Source organism: Toxotes jaculatrix, chromosome 5 (genome assembly GCF_017976425.1).
Source record: "Toxotes jaculatrix isolate fToxJac2 chromosome 5, fToxJac2.pri, whole genome shotgun sequence".
Lineage (NCBI taxonomy): Eukaryota > Metazoa > Chordata > Actinopteri > Toxotidae > Toxotes > Toxotes jaculatrix.
Genome location: NC_054398.1, coordinates 28489101 through 28510873, shown reverse-complemented (window position 1 = coordinate 28510873; position 21773 = coordinate 28489101). Strand labels below are relative to the sequence as shown.

Genomic DNA, 21773 nt, shown 5'->3' with positions numbered 1-21773 from the left:
TTCCATTTAAATTAAACTTTATTTAATTTACTTTTGGAGTTAGTGATCAGCAAACCAACATTGCCTTTCAATTGACTGTTACCACCGTTTTTCTATTGGTCAGATTCGGTCAGCTGACAGGGGGCAGGACATGTGACATGTGACCGAGCCGCTGTTTACAGGAAGAGATGTCCGACTTTTCGTTTTGTGTTGTCGCCCCTGTCGCTGAGCACACCTGACCCCCCCCAACCCCCCAGGCTGTTTAATCATCTGTCCGTTTACCGTGTGAACATGTTGGAGGCGGCTCAGCGGCAGGAGAATAACTCCATAGCGGTGGCTGTGATCCCTGAGAACCAGAACTGCGGAGAGGTAGCGGACATCCTAAAAGCTGAACTCGCTCCTGGAGGCTCCCTGCTCGGCTGTCTGCGGGACCGGGGGCGGCTGGTGGTGTGGGACCCGGCGGACAGAGAGGCTGCTCTGGCTGCAGTAGACGGCTCCTACAGAGAGTGAGTCCGAGCGTCTGAGTTCACTTCATAATTCTTTTTTGTTTGTCTGTTTTTTAGAATGATATCGGACATCCTGATAATTTTAGTTACATCATATATTTTACCAAAGAAATATAAAGTAAAGTCAATCAGTACTGAGGGGAAAATACTGTTTGATGGTTACATGGTTGGAATAACCTTCTACAGGCCCCAGAGCACAGATTTGTTTTTGGCCCCAGATTGACCCGCCCACCATACACCAGTTCCATTATTTCCCCAGACACACCAAAACCATCCTGTACTCTAGAGCTCAGAGGAGTACAGTGGTTGAAAGAACTAGTTAAATTAGTGTTATGTCAATTTTCATAATTTGGTCCTTGGACTCTTTATTCTTTCTCATGAAGTTAGCTTGATCAAGGCAATTTTCGTGAGTGCAGCAAAGCAACAAAATAAAACAGTTTTTTTTGTTTTCTGTTTCTAGTTTTTCCTGGGAGGAGGTGACTGTCCATGGTCAAGGCATCAGCAGCTTCAGACTCCTGGCTGTTGGGTCGCAGTGTGACCTGAAGCTGCTGGAGGTGAAAGCAGAGCAACCAGCCTCCATTTCTCTGCTCTGTGTCTCTGAATGTCCTGCAGACCACCTGCTGCAGACTGTCCGAGAGCAGGACCACAGTGAGTACCGCAGCCAGCCCTCCAACATCATATTCATGTATGAATATTACAATAGCTATTACTAAATGAGTCTTTATTTTCAGGTGTGTGTGAGCTGCAGTCGCTGCGTGTGTTGTCGTTTGCTGCTGGCCGCTGCTGTGTGCTGCTGAACAGTGACTGGCTGCTGCGGCTGCAGTGGCAGCGGGTGGAGAAGGAACTGCAGATACTATCCTGCAGTAACATCCAGCTGACTGACAGCAACAGACACACTGCTGTGGACCACTGTGTCTGCAGAGAAACCCTGTTCATCCTCAGCTCCACTGGACTCATATGTATCCTTCACTGACCATGACCTGAGTGAGGACTAAACTCAAACAGTCATGTAAAACTTTGCTTAACTTGAAGAAACTAGGCTTAACTAAATTGTACAAAACAGAATAAAACAAACTGACATGCATAAAGAAAACTAATCAGAAGTGAATGAAACAGAGCTAAACCAAACTAAACAAAACAAAGTTAACTAGGTTAACCCAAGCTCATGAAGATGAAACTAGGCTCAGCTACATAAATAGAAATAAGACGAATTAAATGTAACTAATTTAAACTACCTTTAAATTAAGGTAAGCTAAACTATACATCCATAAATTGGCTAAACCAACCAAGTTAAGCTTAACCAAATGTAAGTAAGCTAACTAAATGAAGCTGAAGAATGCTAAATTAAATTAGACAGCCTTACTGAAACAAAGGTAAATTACACAAGACTAAAGTAAACCAGCAGTAAACTAAGATAGTTTTAACAAAGCTGAGGTAAACAAAACAGTCTTTTCTAATCTGAATCTAATCTAAATCTGAACAGCAGCCAGGTGACCAGGTAATTATGGTATTTGTATAGTGACACAGTCCTGTCTAAGCTGTACCAATAAAAACACTGCAGTTTATTATTCGTTGATCGTATATTGATTGTGTCAATAATGTAAGGATAAAGCATACTTTAATCACAGAAAACGGACCTTGGATCTGCCATAAATGATCCAATAACAGTAACAACACCGGCCTTTTAGTTGGACCACACTAAAGTCAACTTGGCGAACCACAGCACAGACGTTTGGTAAAATGATAAACTCATGAAATATGATCATTTTGGTGTCTTCCTGTTTTCTGTCTTGGTTTGTAGCAAGCAATCGCTCTCAATATCCCAGCAGTCTTTTCTTTAACGCTGCGCTCCAGCTGTGTATAATGTCACTGACGGCAGCCTGCTGGCCAGCGTTGACCTGCCAGGGTACCTGAGCTCTGGCCTGGCAGAGGACGACGGTGTCTCCCCTTCTTCCACCTTCTTCTCATCTTCCTCCTTCTGCCTCCTCCAAGTGTCAGCTGATCTCAGTACAGCCGTTGCTGTCACTCAGTCCCACAATGCTGTGGGTGTCGACCTCAACCACTACTTCAGGTACAGGAGCGGGAATTGAGCAGAAACCTCCTCAGCTTTTAAACAGTGACTTTATTGTTAGTAGGCCACGCCTCATCCTTTACGTTACAACTACACACAAATCAACTAGTACCACCGACAGTATCAGCATGTCCTCCATGTTTGGTTACATCTGCTGAGTCGTTGTGGCTGAAAAGTTCCCAAATATGAAAGAAGAGGGGCCCATAAAGCTCCAAAAATTACCCTGTGATTTGCCCCTTGAGGCATCGTTTCTCTGATGGTAAAAACTGTGTTAACTGATCAAGGAATAACTTAACTGTTGGAGGAGCTTGTTCCTTCCAACCTAACAAACTGCACTACGTAGTAACTGATCAGATCAGGCATTTAGAAGATACAGACTGTTGGCAGAGATATTTTTTAAGATCTTACACATCCTCGGAGTAAGAGAAAAGTCATGAGTATATCTTTTCAATTTTCTCAAAAAGATAGTTCATGTTAATCACAATCTGAGGAGCAACAATAAAAAATCACTGTCAAAAAGAGAATTGGAGCAGTATGTGTAAGGGCTGAGAGGAAGTGCAATAAGTTTTGATCCCGACCGGAGAGAGCGATGCAGAGACACGGCCGACTGCCTGTTTGCCTGGTCTGCCAAATTTATCTCTGCCAAACAATCTGATGTGACTGAAGTGAAGGAATATTAAACTGATTCACTACGGGAAGCAAATCAGATCAGCCCACTGATCCGCCTCCCACTGTGGCTCGCCCACAAGTTAATTATGCTCAGTTCCAGACAGAGACAGACTTTTCAAATACAAAACAAACTTCAGACTGATCTGTCTTCCAGGACACATCCAGAGCACCTACTGTGCTCGGTCCCCCCTGCTCATCCTCCGCTGCAGCCAGAGCACCTTAGAGACCAGGACAGCCTGTGGAGCTCCAGCTGCAGCCTCGCCGCCCTCGGATCGACCTTCAGCACTGACCGGTAAACCACTGACCATCACACCGACTTTACTTCTGCAGATCATATATTATGAGATCCCGGAGATAACCAAACGCTAGAAGATCTATGTTTAGGTTTGCAGATGAGAATACAAAAGGCAGAAAAATAAAAATAAAACAAGTCATCAAAGTCATCACAGTTTATCCTCTCTGGACGTAGCATTGCCATCCACACAGCCGTACCACTAAAAACCTTTGTTCTCACTGGAAACAGTCTAACAGGATTTTATGCACAGTTTTGTCATTTAATTTAACTTTTCAACTTTTCTTCGTTCACCTCTACCTTCACCTCTGACCTTTCATCCTGACCTCTCACCTCTGACTTCACCTCTAGCTCCTGGGAAGCTCGTCTGGCCTCCATGTACAGCAGAGCCCAGCAGGCTCCAGCTCTCCCTACCTCCACCTCCTCCCCTTCCTCCTCCTCCTCCTCCTCCTCCTCCAAGCCTGCCAGGACATCCTGGTCCTTCTCCCTCCCCCACCTGGAGTCCCACCAGGCTCCATCCTCGGTCCACAGCAGAATCCCTTGCGGTGGGGCAACCGTTGCTTTCTTCGTCCCCGAGTCATCTGCTCCGTCTCTGCTCACTGTCTCCGAGTTCTCTGCCATGGTGACCTTCATCTCCCCTGGCAACAGACAGACCACAGTGGCCTCATGGGATTTGGAGTCTGGGAGTGTGAGCTACCACCAGATGGAGGGCGAGGCGGCTCCGGTCCAGCTCTGTGGAGAGAGTCAGCACAGACTGCTGCTGAAGAGTGAGTCAGACTCAGACTGCTGTTTGAGTCTTATTTGTACAGCTTGGACTATCGTTTGTGTGGTTTCTGACTCTCTCTGTGTGTGTGTGTGTGTGTGTGTGTGTGTGTGTGTGTGTGTGTGTGTGTGTGTGTGTGTGTGTGTGTGTGTGTGTGTGTCCAGAGGCCGGTGTGTTCCAGGTCTTGTTCTCAGTTTCCCAGCAGGATTTGCTCAGCAGGTTGATGTTGTTTGGCAGTGCAGCAACAGTAGATGCAGTGTGTCACCTGAACAGCTGGGGGCGCTGCTCCATCCCCATCCATGCCCTGCAGGTAGGAGCCAACACTCACCTTTAGCGACATACAACACATGCTGCTGTATATATGACTTACGGTTGAGCTGTAGATGGCGGTTTCTGTTTATTTTAAAGCTGGCTTGTGTTTTTCAGGCCGGGCTGAAGAACCGTCAGCTGGATACGGTTGATTTCTACCTGAAGAGCAAAGAAAATGTTCTGAGCCCCTCGACAGCGTTCAGTGCTGCTGATCAGCCAGCAGCCTCCACACTCAGCCTGACCGACAGTACGTATGAAGCCTTCATAAACTGTCCATACAGCAGCGGTAGTTTCATACATGTTGCTGTGGATGACGTTGTGTATGTTATATTTGTTGTGTGTGTGTGTGTGTGTGCAGGTGTCCAGGAGTTGTGTCCTGCCTTGGACCTGCTGTGTTCAGCTGTCAGAGACTCACACAGTGAAGCTCAGAGTCGACAGTTCTCAGAACAGCTGCTCAACATCACCGTGAATTTCGTCAACACACAGATCCGCTCTGTGCTGTCCAACTCACACCGTGAGGCAACACGCACATACACACACACACTCACACCGCAGTCCTGTCCTACATACATAAGACAATACACAGAGTTGTTACTTCCTGAGAGCTAACAGCTGGTCTGCTGTGTCTGCAGATGAGGACGCGGGTGTACAGAGCTGCGTGGACGTTCTGGACCAGTACATCACCGAGCTGAGGACCTACATGAAGAGATTTCCCTGGCCTGCAGGGAGCGACATCTCCAGCACCGACTCTGCTGCTCCTGCTCAGGAGGAGGCGCAGGGGGACGAGTGGGAGCAGCTGCCGACAGAGGTGGCATTTACTCACATAATTAAAATGCCTTTCTTTTCTTGTGTGTCTTTTTGTTTACGGCTGTTTTCAGTTCATTTGTGTCAAACTTTCCCTGCATGTTTCATAAGTGTGTGTGTGTGTATTTGTGTCTCTGCTGCAGGAAGTGGTCCGCCAATCCATCCTGACCAGTCAGATCCCCAGAGCTCAGGCCGTCCTACGGAGGCGGAGCCTCCCAGAGCAGCGTCTGTCGGCTCTGAGGATGGAGGGTCTGCGGCAAGTCTTCTCCTGCCTGCAGCTCAGAGACCTGCAGACGGCCAACACACTCCTCATTAACATGGTCAGAACACATCACTGCCATAGTACATGTACATGTTGAAAAGCTAACGTTGGTATGCTAACATGTTGAAAGTTATTTTAAAAACGTGTGTTGAAGGAATTGTTCAATCATTATAGGAGACTTCTCATATCACACTCTGAATATATAAGTGTTTTCTCTCCGAATAAATGTACCTTAAACATACAGTATGCATGATAGCATGCTAACATTAGCATTCAGATAAAACGCAGCTGAGTATATTTTCTTTAAAATCTTACTAAAATCAAATTGACAGGAGCTTTTTGTCATTTAGGTCAGATATGACCCTGTAGGTGTTTGTCTGTTTTCAGGGTTTCAGTGTGAAGAAGCAGCTCCACAGTATCTGTCTTTACACCGATGACAAGGACCTGAGGGAGTTTGTGGTGAGTCTGGTTATTTATAGTAAATATAGCAACTACAGTCACACGGCGTCTCTGATGAGTTCTTGCTCATCATAAAGGCTCAGAGACATGTCCTACGCACTGTCCACCAGTTTCAGCTGAGGACCACATCTGTTTCTGGGTGTTTCTCTGCCCTCTTGGTCCAGTTTATAACTTTAAACTTCCCAGTGTGAAAGCTAAGGGAAAGGCAGGCTTTCTTAAAGAGCTTGTTGGTGAGAGTTCACCAGGCAGCAGCTCCATGTTTACTGCTTTTTTTGTTCTGCATCTTAACAAGTCTTTGTGGGCCTCTGATTGGTTGCTCGGTCAGGTGGAGGAGCTGTCAAGGCAGAAGTATTTTCCAGAGGAAGAGATGCAGAGTGTAGCATTCATAAGGGAGATGGAGAGGCTGGGATCACTGCCTACATCCCGCTGCCCAGCACGTTCCACATCACACAGGTAATGAAAGACAGACGCTCTGGCATAGCAGACCTCTCTCTCTCTCTGAACAGCCTCATTATTACCATCTCTTTTGTTATACTGTTCCTTTTTATCTCGACCGTATCTGCCCTGAACTTCTTTAACCCCCACTGGATCCCCTTTCTCTTATCTGAGTCTCCTCTAATGAATGAACTGCAGACCGCTCTCCTTTATTTATTCAGCTGTTTTATACCCTCGGGTAGAAATTAAGTCTCTGTCTTGACCTTCAAAACTCTTACAATCCTCTCACTTACCTTCTTTTCAGAGTCGTTCAGATGGTTCGTAGGGAGACGGGAGGTGGTGAGGAGGTTCTGGAGGAGCTGGTGGGACAGAGGAGGTCTGATGAGCAGGGGGCCCTCTGGAGGAATGTCAAATTGGACTGGGTGAGGAACTGGGACCAGAGCTGCCAGACCGCTGTCCTCCTGTCCAGACTCCAGCATACAGGTATAATTCTCCACAGTGTTTTTAAAAGTCTTAAATCTGCTTCTTCAGACAGTTTCACACACGTTAAAAGGTTCTCCTTGTGTTTTTGGATCATTAGAGTTAAGCTCCTGTGACTCTGCTGTGTTGTGGCAATACCTCACCTCCCTCCACGACCAGCAGCGGGTGGTCAGCTGGATCCAGAGCAGCGAGACCACCGATGCCTCCCTTTGGCCAGAGTTAACCCCAGAACTGGTTAACAACAACACACTCTGCAGCATCTACATGAGGGAGAACATCCTGGACCTGCTGGCCAGGTACAGCAGCTGTTTTCCATCTCTGAGCGCATCTGTTGTTCCAGATGTTGAGGTTGAAATGATGTGAAATCCAGTGGTTGTTTAAGTAACATTCAACACTTCAAGATGGAAGTTCTTGATTTAAGACTGCACCCAAAATGATGTTTCAAAACACAGTATTTCTTCCTTCAGGAGAGGCCTGTTCATCCCAGAGGAGCTGGCAGATTTGGAGCAGCTGCTGTGGAGGCAGGCTCAGGGTGGAGGGGTGATGGCTTCATCTCCTCCCATCCCTCAGTACCGCTCTTCCCTCGGCCTGGACTTCCACAGCCTCTTTATCACCTTCTGTCTGGATCACAGCCTGCAATACCTGCTCTACACCTACCTGGAGCACTACAGGTGAAAATCTGTGCAGATGGTGATCCACTGTGGTGACCCGTAACAGGAGCAACCCAAAGACAACAACAACAACTTAATTAGCTGCCAATGATCTCTGTGTCTCCTGTCTGCAGATTGACGCCCAGAAACTGCCCCCTCCTGACCAGTCAGAGCCTGTCTGAGAGTCAGCCCTGGTTTGAGATGCTGGTGAAGATCCAGGAGATCACCAGAGATCTGTCAGGTACCAGACTGCTGCTGCATCAGCTCTCACCAGGACGGCAAACTGGCATCCTGGACTGAGTGACTCCTCATAGGAAACAATTTTTAATATCTTCTGATTTTAACTCATTCCGTTAATTCTGTTCATTTTTGTCAATTTTTTCACATCAAATCAAAGGCAAACTGTGTAAAATATGAGACTGGAAGAGATTTCATCAGTTAAATGTAGATAGAGTTCTTTTCTTTGAGTAGTTTTTCTTTTTTTTAGTGTAGTTTCATTTATTTTACCTTAATTACATTTGACTTAGTTCATTTAGTTTGTGTTTTACTTTGTTTTGTTGCTTGAATGAAGTTTAATTCACTCGATTTCAGTTTCATTAGATGTTAAATGAAGTTCTTCATACAGGTAAAAGTAGAGGACGCTGTCAGTCTGTTCCTTTGACTGGCTCTCTGTCTCTGTTTGTCTCTGTCTCTCCCTATCTGTCCCTATCTGTCTCTGTCTGTCTCTGTCTGTCTCTGTCTACCTGTTGTTCCAGACCCAGGTCTGGTCTTCCAGGCCAGTTTAACCAGTGCCCAGGTGCTGTTACCAGGCAGTCAGGCGTCTTTGAGCAGTCTGCTGTTAGAGGGACACAGTTTGCTGGCTCTGGCGTCCATCATGTTTGCCCCCGGAGGAATCGATCAGGTAAACATAAACTCTGATCTCGTCTGGTTTGCTGTTAGAAAACACAGCTAACATTCATGTGAAATGTCCACGTGAACATGTGTGTGTCATTTTAGCTTTTAGTGCATTAATGATGCATTGATTTGAAATTTGAAATTTCCCCCTCTCTCTCCCCGTCTCTCTCTCCCCTCTCTGTCCCTCCCTGTCTCCCCCTCTCTCTCTCTTCCTCCCTCTCTCTCCTTCCCCTCTCCCTCCCTTTCTCTCCCTCCCTCTCCCTCCCTTTCTCACAGTCGTCATCAAATAGAAGTTAACAGAAAGTTATTTATTGATCAATCGTCTCCGTGCTTCCTGTTTGCAGGTGGTTCAGGGTGAACGGTCAGGCAGGTCAGGGAGGACGGTCGACCCTCAGCTCCTGAAGATGGCACTGACCCCCCACTCCAAACTGAAGGCTGCCCTGTTCCCTGCCGGGCCCCGAGGAAACAGCCCGTCCTCTGACATCTCCGTCTACCACCTCCTGCAGGTACACCTACACCTGTCAGCCCAGTCTACCATTTACCCCTGTTTACTACCCTGCTTGTTACACTAAGTTGTGTGTATTTTGAGTGTGTGTTACAGTAAAGCTGAAAGCATATGAAGTAATTGTAATGAGCTGTGTGTTTTCCAGTCACTTCATCCTCTGGATCCATCCAGGCTGTTTGGCTGGCAGGTGGCAAACACCCTCAACTCTACAGGTAAACTTCAAATATCAGCTTTAAAGGTCCCACAAGGCCATGAGCCTGATCACTGTCCATCTCACGCTGAACCACCACTTTGAACAAAAACATGTTGATGCCTGTGTGGACTTTATTTGTTGCATTCAATTTTTGGCTCAGTAGCAGCAGTAGCTGCTGTAGGAGAAGTAGTGGCAACAGTTAAAACTAAAGTAGAGGTAGAAGTGAAAATACAGATGAGAGTAAAATGGAGCTTAAGGCTGAGTAAAGCTGTGCATAACTCTTTCTTCTTCTTTCTTCACAGAGACGTCAGAGCTGCCTCATTTCTCTAGCCCTCACCTAGTCAACAGGTTCGCTCTGGTGGAGACCCTGGACTTCCTGTACTACCTCCGTCATGGCCGACCATCCTTCGCGTACGCCACCTTCCTCGTCCAGCGACTGAGCAGCTGCAGTGATGTTACTCTACTGTGAGTATGACACACCTAACTACACCTGTTCAGCTCAGGACAGTCTGGTTGAGTCCAGTGAGATGATTCATGGAACAGGAAAGGAGATAAAACATTGTTCTGCTACACAACATTAGTAATGTGTGTGTGTGTGTGTGTGTCAGTTTGCAGCAGGCCTGGCAGCAGGTGTACAGGTTGGCCCTGCAGTGTTTTAACGTGCCGTCTGTGGCGTCGGCGGCTGTTTGTTTCTGTGAGCTGCTGGGAGTCTCCAGCCTCAAGCTGAGAGTCGACATTAGAGCCATGAACGCCATCCTCCAGCACTGGAACCAACACAACACACACTCTGCTCCAACACAGCGTCTACACACTCTGGGTAAACAGAACACACACTCTACTCCAACACAGCCTCTACACACACGAGGCAGCAGACAACAGACGGTCATGTACAGTAAACTGTGGGTTTTACTGACTGCAGACTTGCTTGACTCGCTGATACCTGCCCTGTTAAATCTGTGAAAGAGTGGCTTACTCATTATGTGACTATTATTCTATTACATATCATTGAATCACACACACACTGCTCCCACACACCATCTACACACAGTGGGCAGACGCACTGATCTGTTTTGTTTCAGTGTCTAAAGGAGTAAAGCTGGCAGAGACGGAGCCTGGAGCAGCAGAGGAGCTGATTGGCTACCTGGAAGCTGCAGTGACAGACAGTCTGGAGCAGAGGGGCATCAGCAGGTAAGGCACCGCCCCCTCAAGATGCTGACATCATAACACGTCATTTCAAGCACCAGAAACTGGCAGAACAAACAGAGACATATTAAACAGGACAGAAATTACAGTGCAGCTTCAGGGAAACATGTGAAAGAAGAGACCCAAGTTTAATTTAATTAAAGACAGCAACAGAAAGAAAAGTCTCTGAGAAGAAGTAGATTCTTCTTGTTAAGTTTAGCAAAATATATATATGTACTATACATTTGCGTGTGTGTATGTGTGTGTGTCAGGTCGTCCTATGACGCAGCTCAGGAGTGGGCGTTACCTGTTCAGTTCTGTCAGCTCCACGGTCTGAAGCTCAGCTCTGTTTATCCCGCCCACTGTGCCAGTGACGGACAGTTCATCCACTTCCTGTTGTTTGTCCAACTGCACAACTTCCCGCCCCATCAGGTGAACACACACTGCTCGACATCCTAACATTAAAGCCCTGTGAGATAAGTTAACACAGATGTTCACGTGTCAACAGAAAACATTTTGATGTTTCTGTTGACAGTGAATAAAAAAGCATCACTTCTTCTGCAGCTCTGTATTTTCATGGCCTTAATTTAAACATAATGCTTTATCACATCCTGTTGGGGTCAACAAATTAAAACGGTATGGTTTTATTTTGTAATCAACATCGCTGCTCAGTGTAAGATATATAAAATATGGTGCCATTTCCTCTGACCACATTTCGTTCTTCCTCCAGGTGAGGTCACTGGTTGCTCAGTTTGGCCCCACCCTCCAGGCCCACCTGAGTCTGGCATTTCAGGACCTGCAGGTGTACAGCCAGAGGAGGGGCTGTGACTCTGAGGAGCAGGTGCAGTCTCTGAGCACAGAGAAGGCCCCCGGGAGTCCGGAGCACTCCAGGGAGCTGTTTCAGGTCCTCCTGCAGAGCCAAGAGGAGGTGTCGCCCTGCAGGTACCTGCTGCAGGAGGCTGTGATGCAACGCTGCCCAACACTGGCTGTACTGGCTGCCTGTCAACAGGTAAATGGACAAATGACTATGCACGTTACATCAATAATCTGAGATCACAGATGTTATGTGAGGTATCATAATTAGAGAGATTTTATCCACTCCGCCTACACCTCCCTCACCTGTGCTGATGGATCAGTAGGATGAAGATGAGAGAGAAGTGAAAACACTCAGCTGAGATCCAGACACTCCTCCTGCCACGATGATCTCACTCTGCTACAACCCACAGGCGCAGCCAAACGGTCGTGTTGTTTAATGTGATGTGTTCGCTCATTTCCCAAATCACGTGATTGGATGCATTTATGGAAACTCCCCAAGGATGAGTCATCAAAAACAGTTTAATGTTTTACAGGAAGCGAAGGACTCCATCATAGAAATACAATATGCGAGATACACGCAGTGGCCACTTTATTAGGTACACCTGTACAATCTAATGAAATTGACTGACTGACTATAAAACTGTCCAGTACATCACCGTCACTAACCGTGAGGTCAACACTGAAACAGAGTCGAATTCCATCTCTATGACAGTGTCAACAAAAATTCAGCATTATTTGCATCATAAAAGCAGCAGTTATGTTGCAACAGTTGTGTTGAATGTGCGTTAGACTTTACAATCAGTAGTGAAAAACCACCTTTGGCTGACATTGTGTTTTAGAAAACAAAAACCAAGGTGTGACATGGAGTCGCTGGAGACGCTGGTGGTGGGGCCCAGTCGCTCTTTGAAAATCTGTAATGACACTGCCTTTACTTTCACATTGTGCTTAATACCCATAAAAAATATTTTTTTTACGTTTAACAATAACATAATCAAAGCTAAGGCCACCTTTGTGGCTGAATACCACTCAGAGCAAGACAGAATCATGTCCAGCTGTGACCAAACTGTGTCCAGATAAAAAGGACTTGATCCTTTATTAACATTCAGCAGTAACTTGCATCAGGAAGCTGTAACCTCAGCATGCTCCGTACAAATTGGTCAGACAGTTAAGAGCACAATCGATTTGATGCATCATAGCACTGCCTCTAAATGTGTAATTTAATCAACTGTGCATGTTTACAGATCCTAAATTAAATAATCAGATCTGGGAAACGGGCATGGAAAAAGAAAAGAGAGGCTGAAGTAAACTTTGTGCTGGCTATCAAAATGTTGGAGTTATTGAAAAGTACAAAAGCACCAAAGCCAAAATTTCAATGTCACTGCATTTAAAGCTGCCAACTAAAATATCTCTAGGACAAAAAAAAAAAAAACTGGCATCAACAACAAAGAGTGAGTCAGTGTCCAGGCCAAGCTCACTGTCCAGTCCAGCACTGGAACCAGAACCAAACTCTAATGAGAGAAAAGACCCAGGGGACACAAAACACTTTTGGATGGAGATGCTAAAAATTTTGTGTGGAGATAATAGACTTTATATTATTTTTTTAACTGTATGTTAAGATACAGACCAGTATTTGGACAGTTTCACAGTGTTTTTTTCAGGATTCTGTGTGTTAAGATTCAGTCAAATGCATCAGAACTCACTGGACGACATTTCATGGTTCAGCAGGATCTCTCAGGATGTCTGTCCTATTTGATTGACAGGGGGCGGAGCTGCTGCCCTGCCTGTGTGTGTGGGTGTTGACCTCCGTCGATGAGGTCACAGTGAGAGAAGCCACCTCCCACCTGGTGGAAGCCCCCCAGCACCATGAGTGGACCCTGCATGACCTGTCAATCATCTGGAGGACACTGCTGGGGCGGGGCCTGGTAAGGCCCCTCCTACGAGGCTTTGAACTCTTCCAAAAGGTAAAAACATGAGATGAGGAAAACGTGATCAGAGAAAGACATTAACACTGTGACGTTTCCTCACAGAATATATTCCAACCAAATGATTTTGCTAGACTGACTTAAAAAAAACAAACAAAATAAGAGCTACAGTTGTCTTTGGTCTTCGTTTGTCTCTCAGGACTGTCCTCTGGTGCTGGTGCTCAGGATGTTTGAGCTGTGCTGTGACTACAGGAACTTCTCTGAGGCCAAGGCGAAGCTGCTGGACTTCCAGAGGACGCTCATCGCGGTGAGTCCACCAACAGACCGATGCCAAAGACTTGTGCAGTATCACTTGAATACAAATCAGCTTGCAGAGACTTTAAAGCTGCTTGACATACTGCTGGTAGTCCAACACAGTAATCACGGCAGTGCAGGGTGTGTCAGAACACTGCAGCACCACTCAGTTCCATGGTGCACTTTAAAACCCAGCTGAATTATAATGGATGTTTCCACTCCATCAACTCGTGTTTGCTAATGCCAACATCGATGGCTCAGTTTGAAAAGTAAACAAAACCTGTACCAGCAGCATGAGCAGCAACACAGGCTAATAAACACATATTTAACACAACATGCAGCAGCTGAATCCAAACAGAAAATGTTCTGTACTGAATGCCAACACTTAAAAGCTGTGAAAAGATGAAATTTAGCACAGCACGTCCACCACCTGCTGCTGTTTGATCCTCAGCTGATACAGATTTAACATCCTCTGACAAGCAACGCGTCAGCACAGCCACACACAGCCAACCTGGAACTTGGAGTAAAGGCTGAGAAACATTGGTTCAGCTCCTGTGTGAAGGTTTCATGTTAGCAGGTGTCAGCTGTGTCTTCTCTGTGTAGGACACAAACATCTGCTCTCCTGTCATAACGTGTTCAACATATAGAACAACTGACAGTTTAGTGATATTTTAGGGACATCTAGTGGATTCTACCACAGTTTGTTTTTATGGACAGAGACAGAGCTGGTTTTGATCTGAACATAGCCGTAGGCAGCTCCTCATGAACCACCTTATTGCGCTTTTTCATCCTCCCTAATCTGACTTCTTTCTCTTTTCTGATCTAGTTGAGAAACAGCAGTCCGGTACCCTCCGGTGAACTCCCTCTGCAGTGGGTGGAGAGCCACGCCTCTGTGCTGCTCCTCACTATGCTGCAGCGCTGCTCGTCCCAGTACGACCTCCACCGCCTTCTGCAGCTTCTGGCTGACGTCGACAAACTCCTCAAATCCAATGGTGAGATCAGAGAATCTGTCACCTCGTAAACTGATCTCAAAATAAATGGGAATCTGTCAGCTCCTTTAGCTGCTGTCCTCCTGACCTCTGACCTGTCAGTAGGCTCAGGATACTTCACCCTAAAATACAATTTTCTGCTAAACTTTTTATTGATTTGTAACATTCACACAGGTTTTTTTTTGTGCATTAATTTATTAATCTTTCTTGTGTTTCATACCTGGTCTGTGTGTGTGTGTGTGTAGGTCCAGACTTCAAGAAGCTGAGTCAGCTCAGTCAGTTGCTGCAGGGGTCAGAGGTCAGCCTGTCTCCCAGGCTGCTGCAGTGCAGTTTGCCCTCCATCCAGCAGGAGGAGTTCCAGGCTGCTGTGGACGCTCTGCAGGCTGAGGGGCGCTACATCCAGGCCAGACAGGTGGCCCAGCTGGCCGGCCTGTCCGTCCACCGCCTGCTGCTTAGCCAGGTCTGTTCAGGTTCAGGTTCATGTTTACACTGAAATCAAGGAAGGCCCCAGTGTTAACCGTCATTGTCTCAACGTGCCTTAAGACACCAAGAATGGAAAAGTCTTTCATCTTATTGTTGGGTGTAATGAACATTGTAGCCTCTTTTTATTCACATGTAGTTTAAATTATTTTATTGACAATATATCAAGCAAACTTTTTTGATTCATTCAAGTCCAGATTTACAAACTGATTGTTCACAGTTAAGAGACTCTGGATTCTTTCCTTATGTATGTAAGATAACTGGACTGGTGACTGGAGTGATGAACTAGAGAACAAGCACTTAAACAGATAGGACTTTTAATTTCATTGTACTTTTCTTGTGCAATGACAATAAATGGATTATATTCTTAAGTTCTCTCCACCATGACACTTAATGTTAAACAGTGGAGAGTTTGACAACTAACCTTCTGTCTCTCATGCAGCTGCTTCAGGAAGCGAACTCCCAGAAGTCCAAGACACAGTGGAGGAGGTTGGAGACCCGAGTCAGTTTCTGGAAGAAGTGTCAGGAGCAGCTGAAGACTGACAGCACTGATCCAGAATCAGCCTCCCAGTTCTTCCTGTCTCAGGCTGAAGCTGGGACTGGCGACCCCTCCGCAGCTGCTGAGGCTCAGGCGGAGCTGCTGGATGTGCAGGAACGCTGCCTGCTGCTCGGCCTCGCCGCTCACTGGCTCTCCCTGCTCAGCCCTGCTCCCGTGGACAAACTGGAGAGCCTGGAGAAAAAGCTGTGGATTAGCCGGGTCCGACGACATGTCTTTACTGTCGCCATGGAGAAGGAGAGCGTTTTCAACCTGCCGCCGCCCGCCATCACACCTGAGATGAACACATACGAAGTTCTCATGAAGGAGTTCTCCTTCTCTAACATATCAGCTCTGAACACAGAGAAGTACCTCAGTCTGGAGGGACTCCCAGGTCCCTCTGAGGAGCAGGAGGAGCTGAATGTCAGCTCAGGGTTGAGTCCGGAGGAGAGAAGTGTTCTGGCTGCACTGATTGGTCAGTTATTAGATGATGGCAGCATCCATGAAGCCAGCCGCATCTGCCGCTATTTCTCCCTGTATCACCCAGACATGTGGGTGGTGCTGCGCTGCCGGGGCCTGGCGTCCGGAGAACTCAGTCCCGAAACACAAGAAGAGGCATCAGAAGCTCTGCCAAGCAAGACCTTTACCAGCTGTGAGCCTCTGTCTGACCTTCAGTTAATCTACAGAACAGTTTGCTTTCATTTGTTTATTCTTAAGAACAACATACATCAAGGGATGATGATGAAGGGATGGTTAACAGTCACAGTCTGCTTGAAAGGCTGCGTGATGATCCAGAAACTTCAGAACTGAACTTCTGTTCATAGAAAACAGATTTTGATGCATTTCTCTTTCTCTCTCTCTGATTCAGCTCCCTCACTCAGCAGCCTGTCATCCTTCGTCATGCTTCCCCTCCCTGAGGACGAGGCTGCGGTCCAGCTCCAGAAACTGGTGGACCAGTGTCGCCATGGCATCAACTACTGTAAACAAGTCCTCAGCCTCTACCAGCTCTCCAAGGTACAGTCACACACTGTCACGAGAAAAAGGAGTCCCCTGTCTGTACCGTCATTAAAACATCCGGCCACGTTTTTATGTTTAAGTTTGACCCTGTCTCCGTCCCACTGTCCTGTCCAGGAGCTGCAGAGCTCCTTCAGTCAGATCTGCAGGGAGGAGCCTCGCTCTGTGTTGGAGATGCTGCTGCTGTCGGATCAGCCGGAGCGCTTCAGAAAGGCTCAGGCCTTCATCAAAGCTCAGGGTCTGTCTGCCGACACCGTGGCCCAGCTGGTCTCGTCTGCTGTGGTCCAGGCCCTGCTGGCCTCCACCCAGGAGCTCCCGCCTGGTGAGGACAGGGCTGGTGAAATCTGAAAATGTCTTCCTGTACACCAGTAAATGTAAACCCAGTGTTTGGCTGCAAGTCTAAGCAGCCTGAGCTGGTCTGTAGCCCAGGTCATGAGTCCAAACTGCCCACATCAGATGATACGACTTTTGTGTCTTTAATACGAGCTACAGATGTGTCTGTGTGTGTGTGTCTTTGTGTGTGTATCTGACCCAGCAGAGAAGCAGGTATTCAGGCCGTCGGAGGGGCGGGATTCCCTGATCCAGCTGATCAAACTGTGTGACGATCCGAACCTGGTGGGAGTCAAACTGCTGGAAAGCCTCAACACTGTTCCACTGAGGGACCTGAACTGCAGTACGACACACACTCACATACACACACCACACACACTTTATTAACACAGGCATGGCAGACCTTACAGAGGACAGCTCTAACAAAAGGTGAAACAGTGCTTTAAGCACTAAATCATAATGATACACAATGAATTTCACAGTGAATTTCCTTATAATTCCCTACGAAGTTTCCTCAAATGATCTGCGTTATTTGGTCCTAATTATAGTTTAAATAAAGACAAAGGTCTGAGACCAAAGGTGAATGTATGATGTTTTAAATGTTTGTATCTGAAGTGAAATGAAAATCTATTTCCTCCCCGTCCTGTAGTCGTGGAGTCGCTGATCGTGGCTCATGACTGTTTCAGTCTCACCTGTAACATGGAGGGGATTGTCAGGGTGCTCCAAGCCGCCCGTCACCTCAGCCACACCCACCTCGCCCCAGGAGAGCACTACAGTCTGATGGTAAGCCCCGCCCACAGATGTCGTCCTCATTCCTCTGAAAATCAAAATGATGGAAAATCACTCGATGATTGATAATTAAATGGAAATTTGACTGTTTTCATCTCCATTCACTGTTAAAAAGGAATGACAATAACATAATGAACTTTTGTGTGTGTGTGTGTGTCTGTGTGTGTGTCTGTGTGTCTGTGTGTCTGTGTGTGTGTAGGTGCGTCTGCTGACAGGTATCGGCAGGTATAATGAGATGACGTATGTCTTTGACCTGCTGCATCAGAACCATCGTTTCGAGATGCTGCTGAGGAAGAAGGTGGACATGGACAGAGGACAGGTGGACACACACACACACACAGATTATTCTCAGACTGGATTCCAGAACTTAACCATCTGTCCCATAAGGTTTTTACATCCAGTGTGTGATAGTTTCTCTGAATCTCAGGATGAGATGTGAATAAAACGACGTCTCTGAGACGTTAGATTAATCTCATGTTTAACCCCAACTTAATCTTACATGAACACAGGTTACATCGGTGTTTGTCTCAAATTAATTGAATGTATTTCTCAGATTCAGTTTTACTGTAAATTCCCAAATAGAACTGATAGTAAGAGGAAAAGCTCGTCAAATGAGTTTCTCTTTAACAGAAACACAAGTTTCGTTCACCAGCTGACACCAATCAGCTCTGCTTTGCTGTTTTTTCGTTATCCTGTCAGCTTAACTTGTGACTCATCTGACTGTTAAACTATCAGCCCGATCTTAATGTCCGTCTGTCCGTCCTGTTGCAGAGCTCCAGTCTGAAGACGGCTCTGCTGGATTACATTAAACGCTGCCTCCCTGCAGACAGCGAGAAACACAACATGGTGGCGCTTTGTTTCAGCATGAGGAGGGAGATCGGAGAAAACCTGGAGATGGCTGCCAGGACTCAGCTGAAGATCATCGAGTCTCAGGCCTGGGGTGAGCCCACAGAGAGCTAACAGCTGGCCCGCACAGGAATTTAACAAAAACCCAGAGTACTTCTTGATGTGGTTTTCTTCCGGTGTGAGCCGCACTGTTGTTTTTGACCTTGAGTTGTGCTGATTTGCCTCTGAACAGTTGTCACTCCTGATCTGAAGAGCTCATTGGTCAAAGTGTTGGGTCTGTTGAAGGATGCTGCAGAGAGCTTCTCTAAGGTTCCTGAACTCCTCTCATTCTTCTTCTGTTTGTACCTTTAACACCCTAACAATAGAGAAGTTAACTCTGTGTGTATGTGTGTGTGTGTCACCAGGACTCGTGTGTGCGTCAGGCAAGTCGCTGTGTCCGGATGGCTAAGCTGGTTGCTCTCCAGCTCCACTTCCTGACCCAGGGATCAGACCTGTGTGTCATCAACCTGCGACCTGCAGAGCTGCTGAGCACTGTGATCGCTCTGCCTCGATGCTACCAGGTCTGTTCCTGCTCCAGAACCTGTTCGTTCCTCCATTCACTGGGGAAACGATCATCACGTTTTGGAATGACTTTTTCATGTTAGCATATAGAACAGAAATAATAGGTCGATTCATTAATAATAATAATTAGTTTATCAACAAAAAAAATTATAATAATTTATGTCAAATTTCAGCCAAATATTTTCCAATTCCAACTTCTCTTTGTATTTTCTATCAGTTTATAATCTAAACAATTAATCGATTTCCTTAGAAAATAATTGGCAGATTAATCAGTAATAAAACATTTTTTTTTAATTTAAAGTGGGAACACAACATCGACTTTTGGCCTTTAGTTCTGTGAGGACCGAAGGTTAAACCTGCTGGTCTCTGTCTCAGGTGTTTGTGGTGTCGGAGGCGTACAGCTACAGTCCAGACTGGGCAGAGATTTTGTACCAGAAGGTGATCCTCAATGGAGACTTTGTTTACCTGGAGGAGCTCAAACACCACCGCCCGCTGACCTCCAGCCTGTTTGAGGACATTTTCAAGAAGTAAGACGATGTGAAGCAGTCAGTGAATTACCTGAAAACCACCTGACGCTTTGACCTCATGCCACCTGTGTGCGCTTTGTTTCAGGCTGGACGGCGCTCCCACCAGCGTCACTCCAAACGTGAAGCGCCTGCTGACGCACTGTGATGATGTGTACAGCCGCTACAGGCTGGCCTACCAGCAGAATCTGTACGATGTGACCAAAACGATGCTGCAGGACGCCAAGACCTCCAACTACCTGAACGACAGACTCGCCAGCTGATCAGATCCCTGACCGGTTTGCAGACTGACTCACTGATTTTTAATATGAGAAACTGTCAGTGCACAACATTTATTTATAAGAAAAAAAAAATTTAAAAAGAAAAACTTTTGTTTTGCTTTGCTTTTCTAATTTGTCTTCTGTGGAGATTAAAATCCATTAGACTCACAAAATCAGGTTTATATGATTAAATGAAAAAGAGAAATGAAATTCTGCAGATTGACTTTCCCAGAGCTTTTTAGATCCCTGCCATGTTCCAGCTGTAACAGGTGAAAAACAAGCACAGAATCTTCATAATATGATATAATAACACTGTGAAATGAATTAAAGACACTTTCTAAACTGTTGTGCATCAGTGTGTCAAATTTGAGCTTCTGTTTTCATCAGCAGCTACAAATGCGATTACTCATGTATTAAGGATTTATGACCATATGGTCACTGGAACTTTTTCTGTGGAATTTTTTCTCGACATCAACATTTTTTTAAGCATCCAAATGTTTCCTGAGATCATCGATCAGCTCTTTTATTTCTGTGACTTACAAGATGTTATTTCACATGATTGTGTAGTGAGGGATTCAAAATATGTACAATGATCTATCAGCCACTGGGACAACTGACCTGTTTGACACGAATTCACCACCAAAATTACATTTTCATTGAACGTGTACATGTAATCAGTGATAATGATAATGACTAATGATATGAGCAGAACACATTCAGTTTGATCTAATGACGAGAGGGAAATGTAGACCATCAGCAGACTTGAGCTTCAGCTGCTTTGATATTCTGAGTTACACACTGATGTGAGGGTGAAGGGAACTTTAATAATGTTGATTATTTCTGCCTGTGGGATTTTAACTGAAAGTCCTGATTCGTCCACTAGGTGGCGGTGCAGACTCAGAGCCAGGATTCCTGTCACCTCAGCTCAGTGTCACACATGATCACACTCCTGTGGTTAAAGCTTGTTGACTTTTTAGGATTTAATGGTGAATTCACTAAAACCTGTGTCTAAATGTGTATGTCCATTACAGTCGCAGAGTTTGAACTGCCTCTGTGACTCCACACAGTGTTTCTGCTGATGTTTCTCCACCTGCTGTACAATCTTATTTTTACTTCATCAGCTTTTGCTTCGTTTCCTTCAGCCATTAACAAGATTTTCTGGAGCTTTAAGTCGCTGAAAGTTGCAGATGCTCAGCTTTAATATTTGCTTTTTGCTCATTAACACTGTAGGCTGTGCTGGTAATAAGCTGCAGAGTGAGCCGAGCATGCTGGGAAGCATCCTGGAATTAAACCCCACCTGTCTCTGGACACATTACTGCTATCAGGTAAACACACAACTGTTAGAACAAGAAATTCGCAGTGACAACCTCACGTTATCATTTCACAGGTACACAGATGATGAAACTCTCTAAGAAGAGGTGAGTGAACACAAACCTTCACCTCGGCTGAGACAAACATGCTCGTTACTATTTGGTTTAGCAGCACTGATAAATGTTTGACACCAAGCTTTCCCCTCTCTGTCTGTGCCACCTGTTCATCATCAGTAATGTCTCTGATGGAGACGGTCGTTAAGAAAACGATCTCATTATTCAGCTCTAATTAGCAAATGAATCAGGAGTTTGTGTCCCGCTCAGCAGAGCAGAGGAAGACTCTCACTCTGGAGATTCAGCTCAAATTTACTTGTTCATTCAAAGTTTTCAGCCAGTAAATCACATCACAACCTTTTGACCTTGACGAGAATGAGGCCGAACATTTTCAGTGAATGTGAGGGAAACTTCAACACTTGAAATGTGCAGTGAAATAACTTGTACCTGCCTGTTTAAAAGAAAATATGTGTGTGTGTGTGTGTGTCATCAGGTTTTTCAGTGTAGCTAAAAATATCTTGTTTGTTTTCTTTCCTCAGTAGAAGCTGTTTATTCCTGTTGACGATGAAAAGCAACTTTCCACCAGAAGTGAAGCG

At 45.8% G+C, this 21773-nt stretch overlaps 1 protein-coding gene across 3 annotated transcripts; it reads left to right on the top strand.

The window, feature by feature from the left end:
• The first annotated feature begins 168 nt into the window (after positions 1-168).
• On the top strand, positions 169-20156 carry spg11 (SPG11 vesicle trafficking associated, spatacsin). Of its 3 annotated transcripts, none has more exons than XM_041037604.1 (40): positions 169-485; positions 946-1133; positions 1217-1444; positions 2340-2556; positions 3380-3517; positions 3869-4284; positions 4445-4590; positions 4707-4836; positions 4948-5103; positions 5222-5397; positions 5537-5713; positions 6043-6114; positions 6440-6567; positions 6854-7032; positions 7130-7325; positions 7497-7700; positions 7814-7920; positions 8435-8580; positions 8918-9079; positions 9224-9290; positions 9574-9736; positions 9880-10088; positions 10351-10459; positions 10726-10885; positions 11184-11462; positions 13030-13230; positions 13391-13498; positions 14312-14477; positions 14720-14934; positions 15397-16141; positions 16358-16503; positions 16621-16825; positions 17042-17176; positions 17483-17616; positions 17822-17941; positions 18394-18562; positions 18701-18777; positions 18873-19028; positions 19405-19556; positions 19642-20156. In XM_041037604.1, exons 1-40 carry the CDS (start codon positions 271-273, stop codon positions 19814-19816), a joined length of 7272 nt encoding a protein of 2423 aa, XP_040893538.1. In that variant the 5' UTR covers positions 169-270; the 3' UTR covers positions 19817-20156. The 3 variants fall into 3 exon arrangements, with proteins under 3 accessions (XP_040893538.1, XP_040893537.1, XP_040893536.1); XM_041037603.1 differs by having other exon boundaries at positions 17039-17176; XM_041037602.1 differs by having other exon boundaries at positions 17033-17176.
• Positions 20157-21773: the final 1617 nt, after the last annotated feature.